At 40.3% G+C, this 17,591-nt stretch overlaps 1 protein-coding gene and 1 long non-coding RNA gene across 6 annotated transcripts in view; one reads left to right on the forward strand and one right to left on the reverse strand.

Moving 5' to 3' along the window:
• Positions 1–17,591, forward strand: part of LOC126297526 (mitogen-activated protein kinase kinase kinase 1-like) — a 159,097-nt gene that overhangs the window by 114,591 nt on the left and 26,915 nt on the right. For 3 of the 5 annotated variants that reach the window (XM_049988431.1, XM_049988432.1, XM_049988433.1), the window contains one exon: positions 9,646–10,884. The exons of the other annotated variants lie outside the window; for them this stretch is intronic. In XM_049988431.1, the coding sequence (XP_049844388.1) occupies positions 9,646–10,884 (1,239 nt within the window). The remainder of the gene's footprint in view (positions 1–9,645; positions 10,885–17,591) is intronic. 5 annotated transcript variants of the gene reach the window in all.
• The window catches only part of LOC126297530 (uncharacterized), an 84,201-nt gene that overhangs the window by 64,522 nt on the left and 2,088 nt on the right, over positions 1–17,591 (reverse strand). The gene's annotated exons all lie outside the window — the stretch shown is intronic.

A 17,591-nucleotide genomic window follows, 5' to 3' on the forward strand; every position in this document is an offset into this window, starting at 1 on the left:
AATGAAAGCTAAGTAAGGGGCCATTGCCGCAGAGTACTCTCTGTAAAACTAAATTGGTATTCCATCTGGACCTGGTGACTTATTTGTCTTCAACCTTTCAGTTGCTTCTCTACACCATAGATGCCTATTTCTATTTCCTCCATGCAGGAATCTGTGCAACAGTCAAACGATGGTATGTTTGTATGATCCTTGTGCACAAATGATTTCTTAAATGTGAAATTAAAAACTTCAGCTTTTCTTTTGCAGTCTTCTGTCACCACACCACACTGGTCGATGAGTGATTGCATAGCAGCTTTTCAAACTGCTGAGTGCTTTTATGTATGACCAGAGTTTTCTTGGGTTCTCAGCAAGAAGCTGTACGCTTCGCACATTGATCTTCTTACTGATGCACAAATTTCTAATAACATTTGCCTGTCAACATTTGAGCATTCCTTTTTTAATTTAGAGTGTAACACTATCTTTCCTCAGCATGTTCTGAATTTGATTATTAAACTGTGGAGGGTCTTTTTCATCATTAATCCCTTTACTTGGCACATACATCTCCAGAGTGTGATTAACAGTTAGTTTAAACTCTGACCATAATTCCTCTCTGTCCATCATATTGGAAGTAAATTATGTCCATTCATTATGTAAGTCAAATTCTAACAACTGCTTATCTGCTTTATCTGGCATAATACTATTGTAACATTCTTGATGGATTTATCAACTTTAGTAACCATTGTCACTATGATGACGTCATGATCATTAATACATGTCTCTATACTAGCACTGTCAGAATGGTAGGCCCATTTGTAGCTAAAAGGTCTAAAATATTTCCATTGTGTGTAGGCTATTGAACTAGTTCTTCAGTTTTTCAGAAAAGTGTGCAAAAGTACTTCACAATAATGTCTGTCCGTACAACCTGCAGTGAACCAATAGATGTCCCAGTCCATAATCGGTAGATTAAAGTCGCCTCCAACTAATATTTAATGATCTGGGAATTTCCACACTGTTGGGCAAAGACTTTCCTTGAATGATTCTGCAACTGTTATGGCGGAATCAGGTGGCCTGTAAAAACACCCAGTAATTAACTTTAGTTGACCTAGGCCTGCTGTCCAGATAACATCATAGTCAGGCTCAATTTTGACCTCAATAGACAAAATATTTTTGTCGACAGCAATGAACATTCCCCTGTGTATGGCGTCTAATCAATCTGTCTTTTTGATGTTTTTTCCATGCCTCGCTAAATATTTTGGAGTTTTCTACTTTGGGTTCTCAGCTCCGAGAATAATTTGAATGCAATAACTTTACGGAGGGGTAGCAAGTGCAGGAACTTTGTTACAAATACAGGGTTATTCTGCATGATGGACCCATTTTCAAAACCTCACATTTATTCAAGTACAAATCCAAAATTAACAAGCTTTATGCCAATGAAAAGAGGAATTTTGAAAAAAAATTTCATCATGTTTGATATTGATTTAATAAATTCAATAATTTGTAATTAATCAGATTTTAATAATTATTTAATAATTAGAAATGTGATAAATGTTATAAATGTTCATTGTGGCCACCATTGACTGTACAGCCAACACGTCCCACACATGCGAAAGCGTATCTGCTGTTACTGAGTGCGCGGCAGTAGACGTTCTGTTCCGCAGATCATTCAGAGTGGTTGGTAGAGGCGGGTCATAAATAGCTTCCTTCGCATGACCCCCATAAGAAATAGTTGCAGGGTGTGAGATCAGGAGATCATGGTAGCCAGAAGTGCAGAGCCAGGTCATGAAGTCCCCTGCAACCGATCCAGCACTGAGGAAGGGAGTTATTCAAAAACCTTGTGCATAATGGTGCCAGTGGGGTGGAGCTCCATCCTGTTGGAAAAAGAAGTCCTGGGAATCTTCCACAACTTGAGGGAACAGCCATTGTGCCAACATGTCCAGGTACGTGATTCCCAGTACTGTTCTTTCCGCAAAGAAAAATGGTCCATAAACCTTCATACAGGATATGTCACAGAACACATTAATCTTCAGCGAGTCTCTTTCGTGTTGCAATGGTGAATGTGGATTTTCCAAACCTCATATGCGACAACTGTGACTGTTGACTTTCCCACTAAAATAGAAAATCACTTCATTGCTAGAAATTACACGCTGTAGAAATGTGTCATCCTCCATCTTTGCTAGCACATAACAACAAAATGCGAGAAGCTTCTCTTTGTCATTGGGGTTGAGAGCCTGCACAAGTTGTAATCGGTAGGGCTTGTACAACAAACGCCATTTCAGAACTTTCCGTACAGTTGGTTGGGGTATTCCATGTTCTCGACTGGCTCTATTGGTGGACTTACTGGGACTATGCAGAAAACTTTCTTGAATCCGACAGACATCATCTTGTTACACACATGGTCAGCCTGTGCTCTTTCCTCTGCACACACTCACAGTCTGTTTAAATTGCTCAAATCAATGGCTAATGCTTTTGAAAGTTGGTGGTTGAATACCGAATTTGGAACGAAAAGCCCACTGCACTACAATTTGTGACTCACTTCTCTTGAACTCAAGAACACAAGAAACCTTGTGCTCCAAAGTCGCTATCTCAATCACAACTGACAGTGAAATGGAATGACGGCCCTATTGCTGCGCAAACTCTACCGGCCGCTTCTGAAATCATCACCGCCCGCCCACCAAAAACTTTGAAACTCCCTCTTTTAATTGGTATAAGGCTTGTTCATTTTGTATTTGTACTTCAATACATATGAATTTTTGAAAATCGGTCCATCATTTAGAATAACACTGTACTTTGACAATTTACTGTTAAAATTTTGACAGTCAAAGTGAGTCTGCTGCATACACTATCTGATGTTACCTCTGTGTATCAGCTGGCGGCCATTCATCAGAGGCCTGAAAACTACTGGCTAGGCTAATAAAAAGAAAGAAAGAAAGAAAGAAACGCCTTGTGTATTCCACAATTACTCTGCTACCTGAGTAGCTGCTTCCTTTGTGTAGCTCACTCCTGACGTATGAAAGGGAGTACTGCAATTCTTCACCCCATAACATATCTCTAGCAATCCACAGCCAAGACTGTCACAGAATTGACATTTGGTTGAAACCCTCCACTTGGCTCCAGACCAAAGGACATTGGTCAATTGTAGGAACAATGCTGCAGATTGTGAGCTTTGCTTGTACCCTTCATGCCAGGCCAGCAGTTTTCACTATTTATGCCACCTATTTGTATGAACTGAGTATGGCCTCACAGCCCAAGCAACAGACATTATTGGTGCTTACATGAGCCGCAATTTGATGACAACTGCACCCTGCACACTCGATAGCCACTGGCAGGTCATTTTTCACATCTTGGATGAGACCTTTCCGCCTCCCAGCAGACATACTGAGTGCATGATGACTTTCTTCCCAGCCATGGACATTAGTTTGCTAGAGGCTCCATATCATGCCAAACTTTGCAGCTCTTGGTTACTAGTAAACCCCTCCCCCCCCCCCCCTCCCCTCCCCCCATGTGCCTGCCCGGACCCTGCTGAAGGAGTGGCCACCTGTCAACTCACAGTGTGAATGGGTGAGTCCACATGGCCAGCCTCACATTGATTTTCCGCCTCTGTAGAGATCTATGGATCTTGATGTCCATAGGAGTACATTAACATCACACAGACAGTTCATAGACACACATGCCACGTGTCTGTGAGCATTGTCCTCTTAACAGTGGCGTGATGATTCTGTCACGTCAGATGTAACACATGAAGAAGCAGGGTATCTGTAACATACCGTTGTGCTATCAGAGTTCCCTCAGTCACTAACAGCTGTGACCTGATGTCATACGCAATGGCTCCCCACACAACAACACCAGCAGTAACACCGGTGTGCCTCTCCATAACATTGGAAGAATTAGACCTCTCACCAGGTCGCTGCCGTAGTTGCCTTCATCTGGGGAAGTGAAGAACAGAAATTCATTGGTGAACACATTCGTTAGCAGTCCATACTTCCTGATCTTGACACCACTCCAAATGCTGCCATTTTTGTTGTGGTGTTAATAAACGCCTACACATGAGACAGTAATTCTGTAGTCTGGATGCACTTAATCTCCAACCAATGGTCTACATCTACATTTACATCCATACTCTGCAAGCCACCTGACGGTGTGTGTACCTCTATCAGTTCTCCCTTCTATTCCAGTCTCGTATTGTTCGTGGAAAGAAGGATTGTCGATATGCTTCTGTGTGGGCTCTAATCTCTCTGATTTTATCCTCATGGTCTCTTCGCGAGATATACGTAGGAGGGAGCAATATACTGCTTCACTCTTCGGTGAAGGTATGTTCTCGAAACTTTAACAAAAGCCCGTACCGAGCTACTGAGCGTCTCTCTTGCAGAGTCTTCCACTGGAGTTTATCTATCATCTCCGTAATGCTTTCGCGATTACTAAGTGATCCTGTAACGAAGCACGCTGCTCTCCATTGGATCTTCTCTATCTCTTCTATCAACCCTATCTGGTACAGATCCCACACTGCTGAGCAGTATTCAAGAAGTGGGCGAACAAGCGTACTGTAACCTACTTCCTTTGTTGTCAGATTGCATTTCCTTAGGATTCTTCCAATGAATCTCAGTCTGGCATCTGCTTTACCGATGATCAACTTTATATGATCATTCAATTTTAAATAATGCGTACTCCCAGATAATTTATGGAATTAACTGCTTCCAGTTGCTGACCTGCTATTTTGTAGCTAAATGATAAGGGACCTATCTTTCTATGTATTCGCAGCACATTACACATTCCCTGCACCATGCGTCAATTCGCTGCAGATCCTCCTGCATTTCAGTACAATTTTCCATTGTTACAACCTCTCGATACACCACAGCATCATCTGCAAAAAGCCTCAGTGAACTTCCGATGTCATCCACCAGGTCATTTATGTATATTGTGAATAGCAATGGTCCTATGACACTCCCCTGTGGCACACCTGAAATCACTCTTACTTTGGAAGACTTCTCTCCATTGAGAATGACATGCTGCGTTCTGTTATCTAGGAACTCTTCAATCCAATCACACAATTGGTCTGATAGTCCATATGCTCTTACTTTGTCCATTAAACGACTGTGGGGAACTGTATCGTACAGCTTGCGGAAGTCAAGAAACACGGCATCTACCTGTAAACCCGTGTCTATAGCCCTCTGAGCCTTGTGGACAGATAGCGCGAGCTGTGTTTCACACAACAGTCTTTTTCGAAACCCTTGCTGATTCCTACAGAGTGGATTTCTAGTCTCCAGAAAAGTCATTATACTCGAACATAATATGTGTTCCAAAATTCTACAACTGATCGACATTAGAGATATAGGTCTATAGTTCTGCACATCTGTTCGACGTCCCTTCTTGAAAACGGGGATGACCAGTGCCATTTTCCAATCCTTTGGAACGCTACGCTCTTCTAGAGATCTACGGTACACTGCTGCAAGAAGGGGGGCAAGTTCCTTCGAGTACTCTGTGTAAAATCGAACTGGTATCCCATCAGGTCCAGCGGCCTTTCCTCTCTTGAGCAATTTTAATTGTTTCTCTATCCCTCTGTCATCTATTTCGATGTCTACAATTTTGTCATCTGTGCGGAAATCTAGAGTAGGAACTACAGTGCAGTCTTCCTCTGCGAAACAGTTTTGGAAAAAGACATTTTGTATTTCGGCCTTCAGTCTGTTATCCTCTGTTTCAGTTCCATTTTGGTCGCAGAGTGTCTGGACATTTTGTTTTGATCCACCTACCGCTTTGACACAAGACCAAAATTTCTTAGGATTTTCTGCCAAGTCAGTACATAGAACTTTACTTTCAAATTCATTGAACACCTCTCGCATATCCTTCCTCACACTACATTTCACTTCGCGTAATTTTTGTTTGTCTGCAAGGCTTTCGCTATGTTTATGTTTGTTGTGAAGTTCCCTTTGCTTCCGCAGCAGTTTCCTAACTCGGTTGTTGCACCACGGTGCCTCTTTTCCATCTCTTACGATCTTGCTTGGCACATACTCATCTAACACATATTGTATGATGGTTTTGAACTTTGTCCACTGATCCTCAACACTATCTGTACTTGAGACAAAACTTTTGTGTTGAGCCATCAGGTACTCTCTCTGTAATCTGCTTTTTGTCACTTTTGCTAAACAGAAAAATCTTCCTACCTTTTTTAATATTTCTATTTACGGCTGAAATCATCGATGCCGTAACCGCTTTATGATCGCTGATTCCCTGTTCTGCGTTAACTGTTTCAAATAGTTCAGGGCTGTTTGTCACCAGAAGGTCTAATATGTTATCGCCACGAGTCGGTTCTCTGTTTAACTGCTCAAGGTAGTTTTCAGATAAAGCACTTAAAAAAATTTCACTCTATTCTTTGTCCCTGCCACCCGTTATGAACGTTTGAGTCTCCCAGTCTATATCCAGCAAATTAAAATCTCCACCCAGAACTATAACATGATGGGGAAATCTACTCGAAATATTTTCCATTTTATCCTTCAGGTGCTCAGCCACAACAGCTGCTGAGCCCAGGGGCCTATAGAGACATCCAATTACCATGTCTGAGCCTGCTTTAACTGTGACCTTCACCCAAATCATTTCACATTTCGGATCTCCGTCAATTTCCTTCGATACTATTGCACTTCTTATCGCTATAAACACGCCTCTGCTTTCACTGTCCAGCCTGTCTCTGCGGTATACATTCCAAACTGAGTTTAGGATTTCATTACTGTTTACGTCTGGCTTCAGCCAACTTTCTGTCCCTAGTACTATATGGGCGTTGTGACCGTTTATTAATGAGAGCAGTTCTGGGACCTTTCTATAGACGCTCCTGCAGTTTACTATTAGCACTTTAATATTGTTATTCCCTGTTGCATTTTGCCTACTCCTACCTTGCCGCATCTCAGGAGGCGTCTTGTCGGGCCTAGGGAGGGAATTCTCTAACCTAAAAAACCCCCATGTGCACTCCACATGTACTCCGCTACCCTTGTAGCCGCTTCCTGCATGTAGTGCACGCCTGACCTACTCAGGTGGACCCTACATTTCTCCACCTGATAGCGGAGGTCGAGTAATTTGCACCCCAGCTCTCCGCAGAATCGTATGAGCCTCTGGTTTAAGCCTTCCACTCGGCTTCAAACCAGAGGACCACGATCGGTTTTGGGAACGACACTACAAATAGTTAGCTCTGATTCCACCCCGAGTGAGGCCTTCCGCCTTCACCAATTCAGCCAACAGCCTGTACGAACTGAAGATGACCTCTGAACCCAGACGGCAGGAGTCATTGGTGCCGGCATGAGCAACAATTTGCAGTCGGGTGCACCCAGTGCTCTCTATCGCCGCCGGTAGGGCCTCCTCCTCATCTCGGATGAGACCCCCCGGCAAGCAGACAGAGTGAACCCTGGCCTTCTTCCCCAACCTTTTTGCTAATGTGGGATGACAAAATGTTGTGGGGACTTTATTACTTGTTCTCTGATTACTTGTTCTCAGATGACAGGCAGAGATGTGAAGGGGTTATGATGTGCTTGGTGCACAATACAGCAATCCTCCCCTTTGGTGGTATGGCATGGTCAACCAGAACCTTGGCAATGAGTATGCCTGCACTCACATTCTTGTGCAGTTCAACTTAGGCCCAGTGTCACTTCTGAATGCCCCACAAATCATTATGTTATGCAATTTGACCAGCTGGCCAAATGGAGACCCACAATGAGGCTCCTGTGAAACTCTTGTCTGGTGCTGCTAACGCTGTCTCTCACGAGTACAAAGTATCTCTGTGCCCTTCATAGTGATCACTCAACATCTGACACTGTTCAATGCCCCCTATATATTCTACCTGTCCTGGTAACAACACTAAATATTAACAGCACCAATACATTAAGTTGGCTGTTATACTTACCACCGAGAATTGCCACTCTCATAGTTTACATACCCACTGATAGTGTGTGCGTGTATGAAGTTACAGTGGCATCCAACCGTGTCTCTTGGATGTTGAACTTTTTTTGTCTGGCAGTGTATCTATATTTCATTCTTTGTGTGGACATAAGCACTATTCCGAATGGTTTCGTAGATAGAACCTGTTAAATGTACACTGTTGTTTGTTTTCGGTATCACTCAAACATTGTCATTGTTTACAGCGTACCAAAGTCATATAGAGGAAGTTGGGATGAACAATTTAATACAGGGCACTTATGTCTATCAACTATCTCAACTTGGCCTACATACACTGCCTATGCTACAGTGCTTCTGCATCACACGAGATTGTCAACATTCTCGTGCTCTCTTCGCACAATCTATTAATCCTAGAGAAAAATGAACAGCATATTTTTGTAGGAAACTTGATGTAGTTTAATTTTGTACTGCCACTCGTTTTCACTGGAGGATAAGCTTTTCGAGTTATTCGAGGGAAACCTGGAAAAGTGATATTAAATGTGTAGCATCTTGGAAACTATTTGGAATAGGGCATTTGTCCATGTGAAGTTTTTTGTGCAGAATTACTATCATCTCTCAAACTGTGTACCTTTCCTCCTCACACACACACTCACACACACACACACAATCTGTAAATTTGGACAAAGGGTGTGACGCGTGCTGTAAGTGACCCTGAAGAGCAGCACATAGCAGCTGCTGTGTGGATATTTTTTCCTGAACTAGGATCAACTTTCATGAAGAACTGTGCTTTTCATGACTAACGTCCTCATTTTATAGAAAAGGCAAAAACTCAAGAAATGTAGCACTGAATTCTTAGTTGGGTGTGGCTTTTAGACACTGGCACCAAAGTTTATTCCATCTGTCATTTGGATGGAAAATTCAAGTTTAATAGATAATTTTCAAAATGATGGGTATCTATGTCCACATTGCCTTTTGAATGCAATAATGTAATAACTTCTTCAGCAATTGTATGTGGCAGTATGTCAGTGATAACTTTCTAAAAGACATTTCCTGTACCAACAGAAACTGTAATAATTTATCTGATGGTATGTGTGTCCGCTAATTAGAGGATGATATAAATATCGGACAGTATCTGTATGCATTAGTTGCCTCTCTTTGTCATTTTCTCATCAAGTTTCTATCTCTACCTTCATCGCATCTGACTGCTAATTTGCTAATTGTAAAGGAAAAACTAGCAGGTAGCATTTTCTAATTGACCTTTAAGAATGTAGATTAATTTTATAGTTCACTTTTTATGTATGAAGCATGATCCTTTTCCTAAATAAATATACAGTGAAAGATGATTTCTAGTACACTCTGTGAGAGAACATTCTATCTCAAAAACTAAAGTCTAAAGGTCTAGGTAATGGTACCATGAATGTACTGAGAGTTTGGCCATTATATATTCAGTACATACAAATCCAATTGTAACTAAAGTTATCCTTCAGGCACCAGAGATCTGCACCAAGAAACTCAGAGGCAGTAAGTATGAGGGTGATCTCATCATGACTTCCTGTCCTCTCCTTCCATCATCTGTCTGTACTTTTCTTTTTATGACTCACAAGTGTTCACCCAAATTCAAACTTATCTGATGTATAACTTTTTGTATATTTCTATTGGCTGCATCAGAATCTTCACACTTTGTAATTTTGACGTACATTACATTATGTTTCAAAATCACAGTTTTAGTCAAATACTAAAGATACTAAAACATCAGCTGATGATCTAATGAGCTCTGAAATATATTTTTTACAGCACAGCTTTTGTACTCTGATCAGAAGTGTTTGCTGTTCAACTGCAACTCAGCTGAAGGAATTTGTTGATCTAATCTACCCAGTAATAACAACAATGCTCAAGAAGTGTGCTGATCGAAATCGGCGTGCGAGCCAGTTGAGTGCTGAAGCTCTGGCAGAAATATCTGAGAGAGAAATAGGAAATCCATTCAAGATGAGAAACACTAGCATTCAAAGATTAACGGGTCTTGAAGTTGTTCTCAGTTGCATTCTTGAGCCATTCACTGTAGACAGTGTCTCCTGGCAGTGGTTAGGTGGAAGGCTGCTGATGTTGAAAACAATGTTTCACCTGTTCCCTGATGAGTTTCATCTAGGGCAAAGGACTGATGATGGTGACAGACTTAATAAATTTAGAAGACTGATTTCTGTTATAGAATTTTCAGTAAAAGCATTACGCAGTCCTCATAGAACAGTGAAAAAAATAGCAAAAGATGTTTTTTTGTTGTCTTCGAGCTTAAGTATCAAAGAAAATGGTGTACTGAATCATGTCTTAGAAATGTTAGCACCCCTGGATATAAGCTTGCAAGTAACATTGAAAAAACATCTGTTGGATGTAGCTCAATTTCACAGTCAAGCTTCCTGTGAGAATGGAAGTGCAAAATCTGTAACTCAAATTCACTTGAGGAATGTGGCTCAGAGCAACATGAGAAATAGAACAGGAGCAGTAAATTCAGTTCCTCTAAGTGAATCTAAACAATTAACCAGTATGGTTGCAACTAAGATGCAAGACCTTGAACTTAAAAACTTGAAAAAATGCAAGTCTTTGAAGCATTTTTCAGAATCAAATACTGTTTCATCATTTTCACCCACAAATAAATGGATGAATTCTCTTTCAAAAGCATCAAATTTGGTTTTAATAAACAAGAAAGAGGAAAATGTGACAAGTAAAGATAAAGTTTCTCAAAACTTAACAGAAACGTTTAATGAGGAACACTTTAGCATGATACCTGATTCTAGTCAGGGATCAGACGTACAAACTTTTACTCATACGTGTGAAAGTGAGTCTCTGTTGTCGCCAGCACAAAATATGAGCTGTACTCTCAATATTTCCTGTCAGGACTTTGGTCATGTGGAAGCAAATAAGGATAAGCCTTGTACTTCTGTGTTTAGTACAAGGACAGCTGGTGATGGAAGTGATGTACAGTACTCTGTAGAAACCGAAGGCACAGCACCTGATTTCTACTGCAGATTAGTATCTGAGGTTAGTTGTTTTACAATAATGATAAAAAAATCTATTTGTGTTGATGATTATTTGTGTGTATGTGATTTTATAAATAACTGCATAATGCTTTAGACATTTGTGACACGCACATCATTTAAATGTTTTATAATATTGGGAGGTATGAGCTTGTCATCTTACATTGGTCAATTAGATGTGCTCAGTATTATATGGAGGTATAGATCAGTAAATTCATGGTTTGTCATATTAGGAAGTGCTGTATACTGTTGAAGGTATCATGAAATTACCATTTTCGTTAAAGTTTTAGCAATTCTTTAATTGGAAGATAGGCAGAAATTAGAGCGATATCATATAAATAAGAAAAGTTATCTACAGAGCAGGTCATTATTAATTAGTTAGTTAGACAAATAGGTGATTCAAGAACTGAAGCTGGTACAAAAAGAGTAAAGAACATAATGTGAATAAGACTTTAACACAAGCATATTCTGTTACGAGCTGTGCTTTTATTCCAGTGTTATTGTAGTTGACATGTGTTGTGCTCATAGTTGATACAAGGTGGTGTAGAACATTACAAACATTTAATAAATGAATAAAGCATAAATACTTTATGTACGCAGTATGTTCATATGGGGTGTCCCAAGAAAACACTGTCAAGCTTTAGAGGCAGATTCCTTACACTAAAACAAGAAAAAAATGTGTATGGGCTCTGAAATGCATGCCTAAATACCTACCAGCATGTGTTCGCCTGTGATAATATGAAACGGATCTCTTCTACTGCAAAGACAGTGCTTTCCATATTTTGGGAGGAGGTAGTGTGGACCAAACCAATAAAAAAAAGTGCACTTAACATGGGTCTAAAATGCATGCTTTAAGACCTATGAGTAGCGTCCAGAAAAATTTGCATTTTGTGATAAATGCAAAATAGATGTGAATTCTGCCTCAAAATGCGAAAACTCAAAATTACTTAATAGACAGTGTTTCGTAACAAATTGTATCCAGATGAGCTTTTTATCAGAGATAGTTTGAAATAGCTTTGCAAACAATTTTGAAAATGTAAACAGTTATTGGCAGTGTGGCGAAGCCCTATTTGGAACAACATAGTACTCAGCCATGGGACCTAGCATTTTATTAGAAAGAAACGCGTACATGTTTTTTGTTAGCCAAAGCTCAAAGAATAGTTGAATGCAAACAATTTTAATGTGACAAATTAGGTGGCAGATGGTTTGCACTGATGTCACATCAGATACCGCTAGAGGTCGAACCTGAACTACGTCGTTAACAATACTCTGCTAACTTCAACAAGCAATTTTGTGGTTGCTTTGTGTTATGCATTGCTCATTGTTTTCCTTTTTTATTTTGAAATAAGTGAAGCGACTAATCCAGGTCCATCATGGATTTTGATTACGATCCTTAGTACACAAGAAGAGATCGGCAATCCATGAGACAATGTGTCAGTTCTGCTTTAGGCAGCTGCGCAGAAAAATGGAGGTGGAGTATGTTTCCTGGCACTGCTCCTTCCCTTCTGGTGGTCAAAAGTCTAGCCTCTTTATGGTCATAGGCATCTGTGACTATAACCTGTAGTGCCCGCCATTTGCGCTATAGCGATCAGAAAACGAAGTTTGTAATGTTCTTCGAGAGCATTGAAATTCTTCCCCTAGCATTAAAATTGAGTTGCCATACCTTCAGTTCTACTTCTACACTAAGTGCCTTGTCAGTTCTATCTGTAGCACTGTCAAGCATGAGTTGCAGGGCTATGAATGCCCATGAAAGTTTGGAGTTTTTGCAGAAGCAAGCATTCCAGTCAAACAGTTCCTTATCAGCTCTTTTTTCACAGTCACTTTCAAAGAACTAATAATTTGTTTGTCTTCACTCATGTAGTGTGACAACCTTTTTAATTTGTCTGTTTAATCATTTACAAACAAAGAATACAGATCCAAATTTTTACAAAAATAGATGCGAATTTTGCCAAAAATAGATGCTACATTTCCTGGCCCTGGCTATGAGCATTTATTCATGTTTGCTAGTGTGAAATACATCTCTTACACTGAACATCTGCTCATTAGCTCTTAAGGTATGCATTTCAGAGGCTATGTTTACTACACATTTTTTTCTTGTTTTGGTGTAAAGAACCTGTCCCTAAGTTAGTCGTTTTTATACATCCCGCATAAATCATTGAATTGTCTGTACAGTATTGTTGATCATGTGCTAACAGTTTCAATCACTGAATATCAATAGCATCATGCTAGTACATAGTTGTCTCACTACAAGTCCTCCGAGGTCTGGTGGAGCTCAGAGTGTGGCATCTTAAAAATAGATCATTTCCATGCTGTGAGTAGAAGCAAAGACAGCATCTTTGGGTTGCTTATGTAGAGCCACCCATAGGAAAATGATGAGCCCTAGAGAGAGTGTGGCTGATGGAAATACTCAGGTGACCTGTTTAAATGCACCCTCATCCATGGAGATGCGAGTAGCACATGGCGCGCTATGCGGTCAACAAAGGTACCATTGATACCACATTCCTTCCCCTCAAAACTGTACACTGTCCTCACATAGTGTGAGTGTGGTGATGACATGGGTAAGGTCTGTGCTGTGGTGCAGCGGATAGAGTTGGATGTGGCATGATTGCAGACATCACCAATCAACCCATGTCTCAACATTCGCCTAGTGAACCACCAGGAACTTCTGCCAAAAAACTGGAGGTAGGATGGTCATGTTAGTACAGTAGTGGTACTGCTGTGGACACCAAAGACTGTGAAGCTGATAGAGGCTCGATGTCTGACTAACATTGCTGTGAATAGCTATGGATGCAATTGGTGCAGCAGCTATGTAGGCAGGCGGGGTCACTCTCCATGGCAGAGTTATCCGTTGACCCATGTGCCTTTATGTCAGGCACTGGCAAAGGCTGCTCAGAGGCAGCAGTCTGTTTTGCAGGTAACAATTTTGAAAAACGAAAATCTACAACAGGCCCACAACAATCATAAAAACAAAGCTGGTTTTGGTGCTGTTGATTGGTGCCTGTTTTGCTATGTTGCCTTAGTGACAGTGCCGGATTCCCAGTTGTGAATCTTGTAATGGACACAATAGAAAACTTTGTCTTTCATGTGGAACTTGGTTGCGAAGTTGGTATTCAAGCAGGATGTCAAGGGTAAAATAGATGCAACTAAGTCCAGTGATGATGACCATGTAACAATTCTGCTGGAGAAATGCCCTATAAAGGCAGTGTGTGATAGTTGCTGGAAAAAACAACAAAGCATTTTCCCTCAAGCGCAAAGCACATAGTTTGGACAGCTGAGCCTTCAAAGTTTGAATGAAACATTCGGACTCACTCTTTGGTTGAAGAGAGAACAGAACCATTCGAATATGTTGACTCGCACTGTGCTGGAAAATTTGTTGAAATTCCAAAAAATAAAACTACAGACTTGTCCAAAATGAACGTTTGAGGTGAACCTTCTAAACAAAAGACGGAAGCAAATGCTTGATAGTGCTAACACAATTGTCGATTTCGTTGGAATGACCAAATGATATCTACTGTAGGCATGGATGAAAATTAGGCCCTGTGTGTTCCAAAAAGGACCAGCAAAATCAGTAGAGATGGATTGCCAAGTACCATGAGGTCGAAAGCAATTGAAAAATTTGTGCTGTGAGGCTGCCTGGTTGTCCGCACATATGTGGCAGTAGGCAGTCATCTGATTAGTCTGCTTATGAAGACTGAGGCACATACAATGCTGGCATGCTAGCTGCTTAGTTTTAATGATTCCCCATTTTCCTCTATGTAAAAGTTCCAAAAATGTTGTTGCACAGATATGGGAATCAGAATTATATTTGTTCATTAGGAGTATGCAATAAAATTACTCCATTCTGAAGAGGAAGGCGGTTGCATTGAGCATGGTATTTTCATTCTACTGCACATGAAATTGATTTCGGATTATGAGACCCACCCATCTGAATGTAGTACTTGAGTAATTGTAGTGATTGATCCTGTTCAGTCAAGAAACAGTGGGAACAGTGTGCAGTGCGTGCAAATCAGAATGATCAATCTGAAGAAATTTCTTATGTGTCGAAATCCCAATTATTTCCCATAGATAAAAAAGTTGCAATATTGCTCATTAGCTCTTTTATATTACCAATTTTAAAGTTCTTTAATGCCTTATGACTCAACATGTAAACACAGACAGAGTGTCTGTGTTTACATGTTGAGTCATAAGGCATTAAAGAATTTAATACTGGTAATACAAAAGAGCTAATGACCAACATTGCAACTTCTTTGCTGTATAATCAGGCACATTTTTCATAGAAAATGAGCAATCAATGGCTAATGATCAGTCATGAGAAAAAAAAATTTTCTGCCATGCGTAGGTGTTGATAAAATTTTGTGAGGCTGTGTATGAAGGCTAAGGCTTCCTTTTCCAGATGAGTGTAGTTGACGTGGCCCTTGTTTAGCGTCTTGGACACAAATGCTATGGGGTTTTCATTGCTTCTGTAGTGTCCTGTGGTCAGCAGAAAAGAACTAACAATCAAGTTTGATCACACTTTATTATAATTGAAAATGCCTTCTTGGTGTGCACTAATTTCCGAAACAAGAGCAACATTAAGCACAACAATTTTTGTGGTGGCAAAAACCAGATAAGAGTGCAAGACAGTCAAAAGAAAGTAATAACCAAATTACTACTCTACACAAATACAAAAATACAACATTCTACTGAATGCTGTGGCGAGTGTCTACTATGCTAGAGCCGGCGTAGGTATTGGCTAGAGCTGTCCTAGCTGTAGGTACACACTGCCGGTCTGACTGCTGGCATGCTTATAATGGTGATTGTTCCAATTGGTGGATCACTGACACATGGCTTTTCATGAAGTAGTTCCATGTTTATGCAGAAAGTCTGTTGGTGTTTACATCCACTGGCGATTTTTTGATCTGAGCTCTGGAAGGGAGGTCGGCAGCCCACCTTGCTTCTCTGTTGTGCGGGCCCTCTATCTGTTATGGGGCCACTACGACAGTTTACAACCTTGTGAGATAAAACTGCCCCTATTCCGTGGGATGATGCATCAACTGCAAGTACTACCATTTTCTGTGGATCGTAATGAATAAGACCTGGATGACCAGACAGTGCATTTTTCGACCTTTTAAATTATCATTCGCATTCTTCAGTCGATTGGAAATTAACATTTGTATTTTGGGTGTGATGCAAGGGTGCAACAATTTGTGCTACACATGGAATGAATTTAATGTAATAAGTAAGTTTTCCAAGAACCAATTGTCATTCCCATACATTTTTAGAAGACAATCTATGGCCGTCAAATGCTTAATCGAGGGACAAGCACCATGGATGCCAATGAGGTGTCCCAGATATCAAGATTGATATTGAGAAATGAACATTTCTGCAGATTTTGCGTAAGTCCTGAAACAGAGATTCTAAATTTGTGAGAGGCTGCTCCACTGCTTGTCCCAAAACAATGATAACATCTAAATAATTTGAACAGGATGGCATTTTTGATGTCACTTGTCCAAGAAAGCATTGAAACAGTCCCAGAGTAGATGCACTTCTGAAGGGAACATGCTGATATTAATACAAACTGTCATGCTTGTTGACCACCACAGGCTTTTTGATTGTTGTTGCCATGTCCAGAGGAAGTTGAAGATAAACATAAGCTAAGTCAATTTTGAAAAAGAATTGTCCACCTGGTAGGTGATCTATAAGCTCCTCTATACATGGAAGCAGGAAAGAATCAATAACTGTTTGTGCAGACTTTAAAGTCACAGTTAACACTCAAAGTCTGATTTTTCCCATTTGATTTTCAAGTGATAAATAGAGGAGATGCCCATTGGCGTACTGAAATGGATTTGAAAACACAGATTTGTTCTTCTCTCGTGAGATCAGAAACAACTTCACCGTGAATGGCATGAGACACTGGACATGCTCAGTGGAACTTTGTTTGATCTTTGTCCTTGAGCATAATGTGCACTTGGAAATCCTTTGCACATCCCAATATGACATTGAATAAATGTCCATATTTTTCACACAATTGATTAATGATGGCATGAGAAACTTAAGTATAGATAGCATGCATATTGTCCTGAATATCCAAACCTAATAAATCAAATGCATCCATACCAAAAATTTTGGGGCTTGAGCAGGAATGGACTATGGTGAATGGCACTAATGTAGTTGTATCTTTGTCTCTTGTGAGGTGCAGATGGTATTTCTGAAGCCTGATGTGTCCCAATTGCTCATATGTATTCTGATTAAGTAATGTAACTGAAGCACCTTTGTCTAACTGAAACAGTATAATTTGATTGCAAATCTGTAAAGAGATGAACAGTTTGTGGTTAAATGTAATTGTGAAGACTGCCTTCGTGTTGTTTGTGAATGATGGAGGGTTTTTCTGCTAGTCTGTTTGGGGATATCTAATTTGAATGAACAAAACTTTTCACTGTATGTGTAGCTCTGTGATTTTTGCAGTTGTATATGGATTCTGTGAGTATTGTCAGGAGGAGTGGTGAGGATTCAGAATGTGATATCACACGTATCTTAATTTTCTCAGTTTTAGATTTATGTGGAAAAGAGTTTATGATTCTTTTGCTGTCATACTTGCTGTGGGGGTCCTGATTTATAGCATTGTCAGCATTCTGCTTGACAGAAAAAGCAGTGTTTAACATTTGTATTTGCTGGCTCTGAAACTGAATAAATGCAATAAGTTGTGGCTCTCCCATGGTTGCCATTTTATAC

Source organism: Schistocerca gregaria, chromosome X (genome assembly GCF_023897955.1).
Source record: "Schistocerca gregaria isolate iqSchGreg1 chromosome X, iqSchGreg1.2, whole genome shotgun sequence".
In the NCBI taxonomy this organism is placed as follows: domain Eukaryota; kingdom Metazoa; phylum Arthropoda; class Insecta; order Orthoptera; family Acrididae; genus Schistocerca; species Schistocerca gregaria.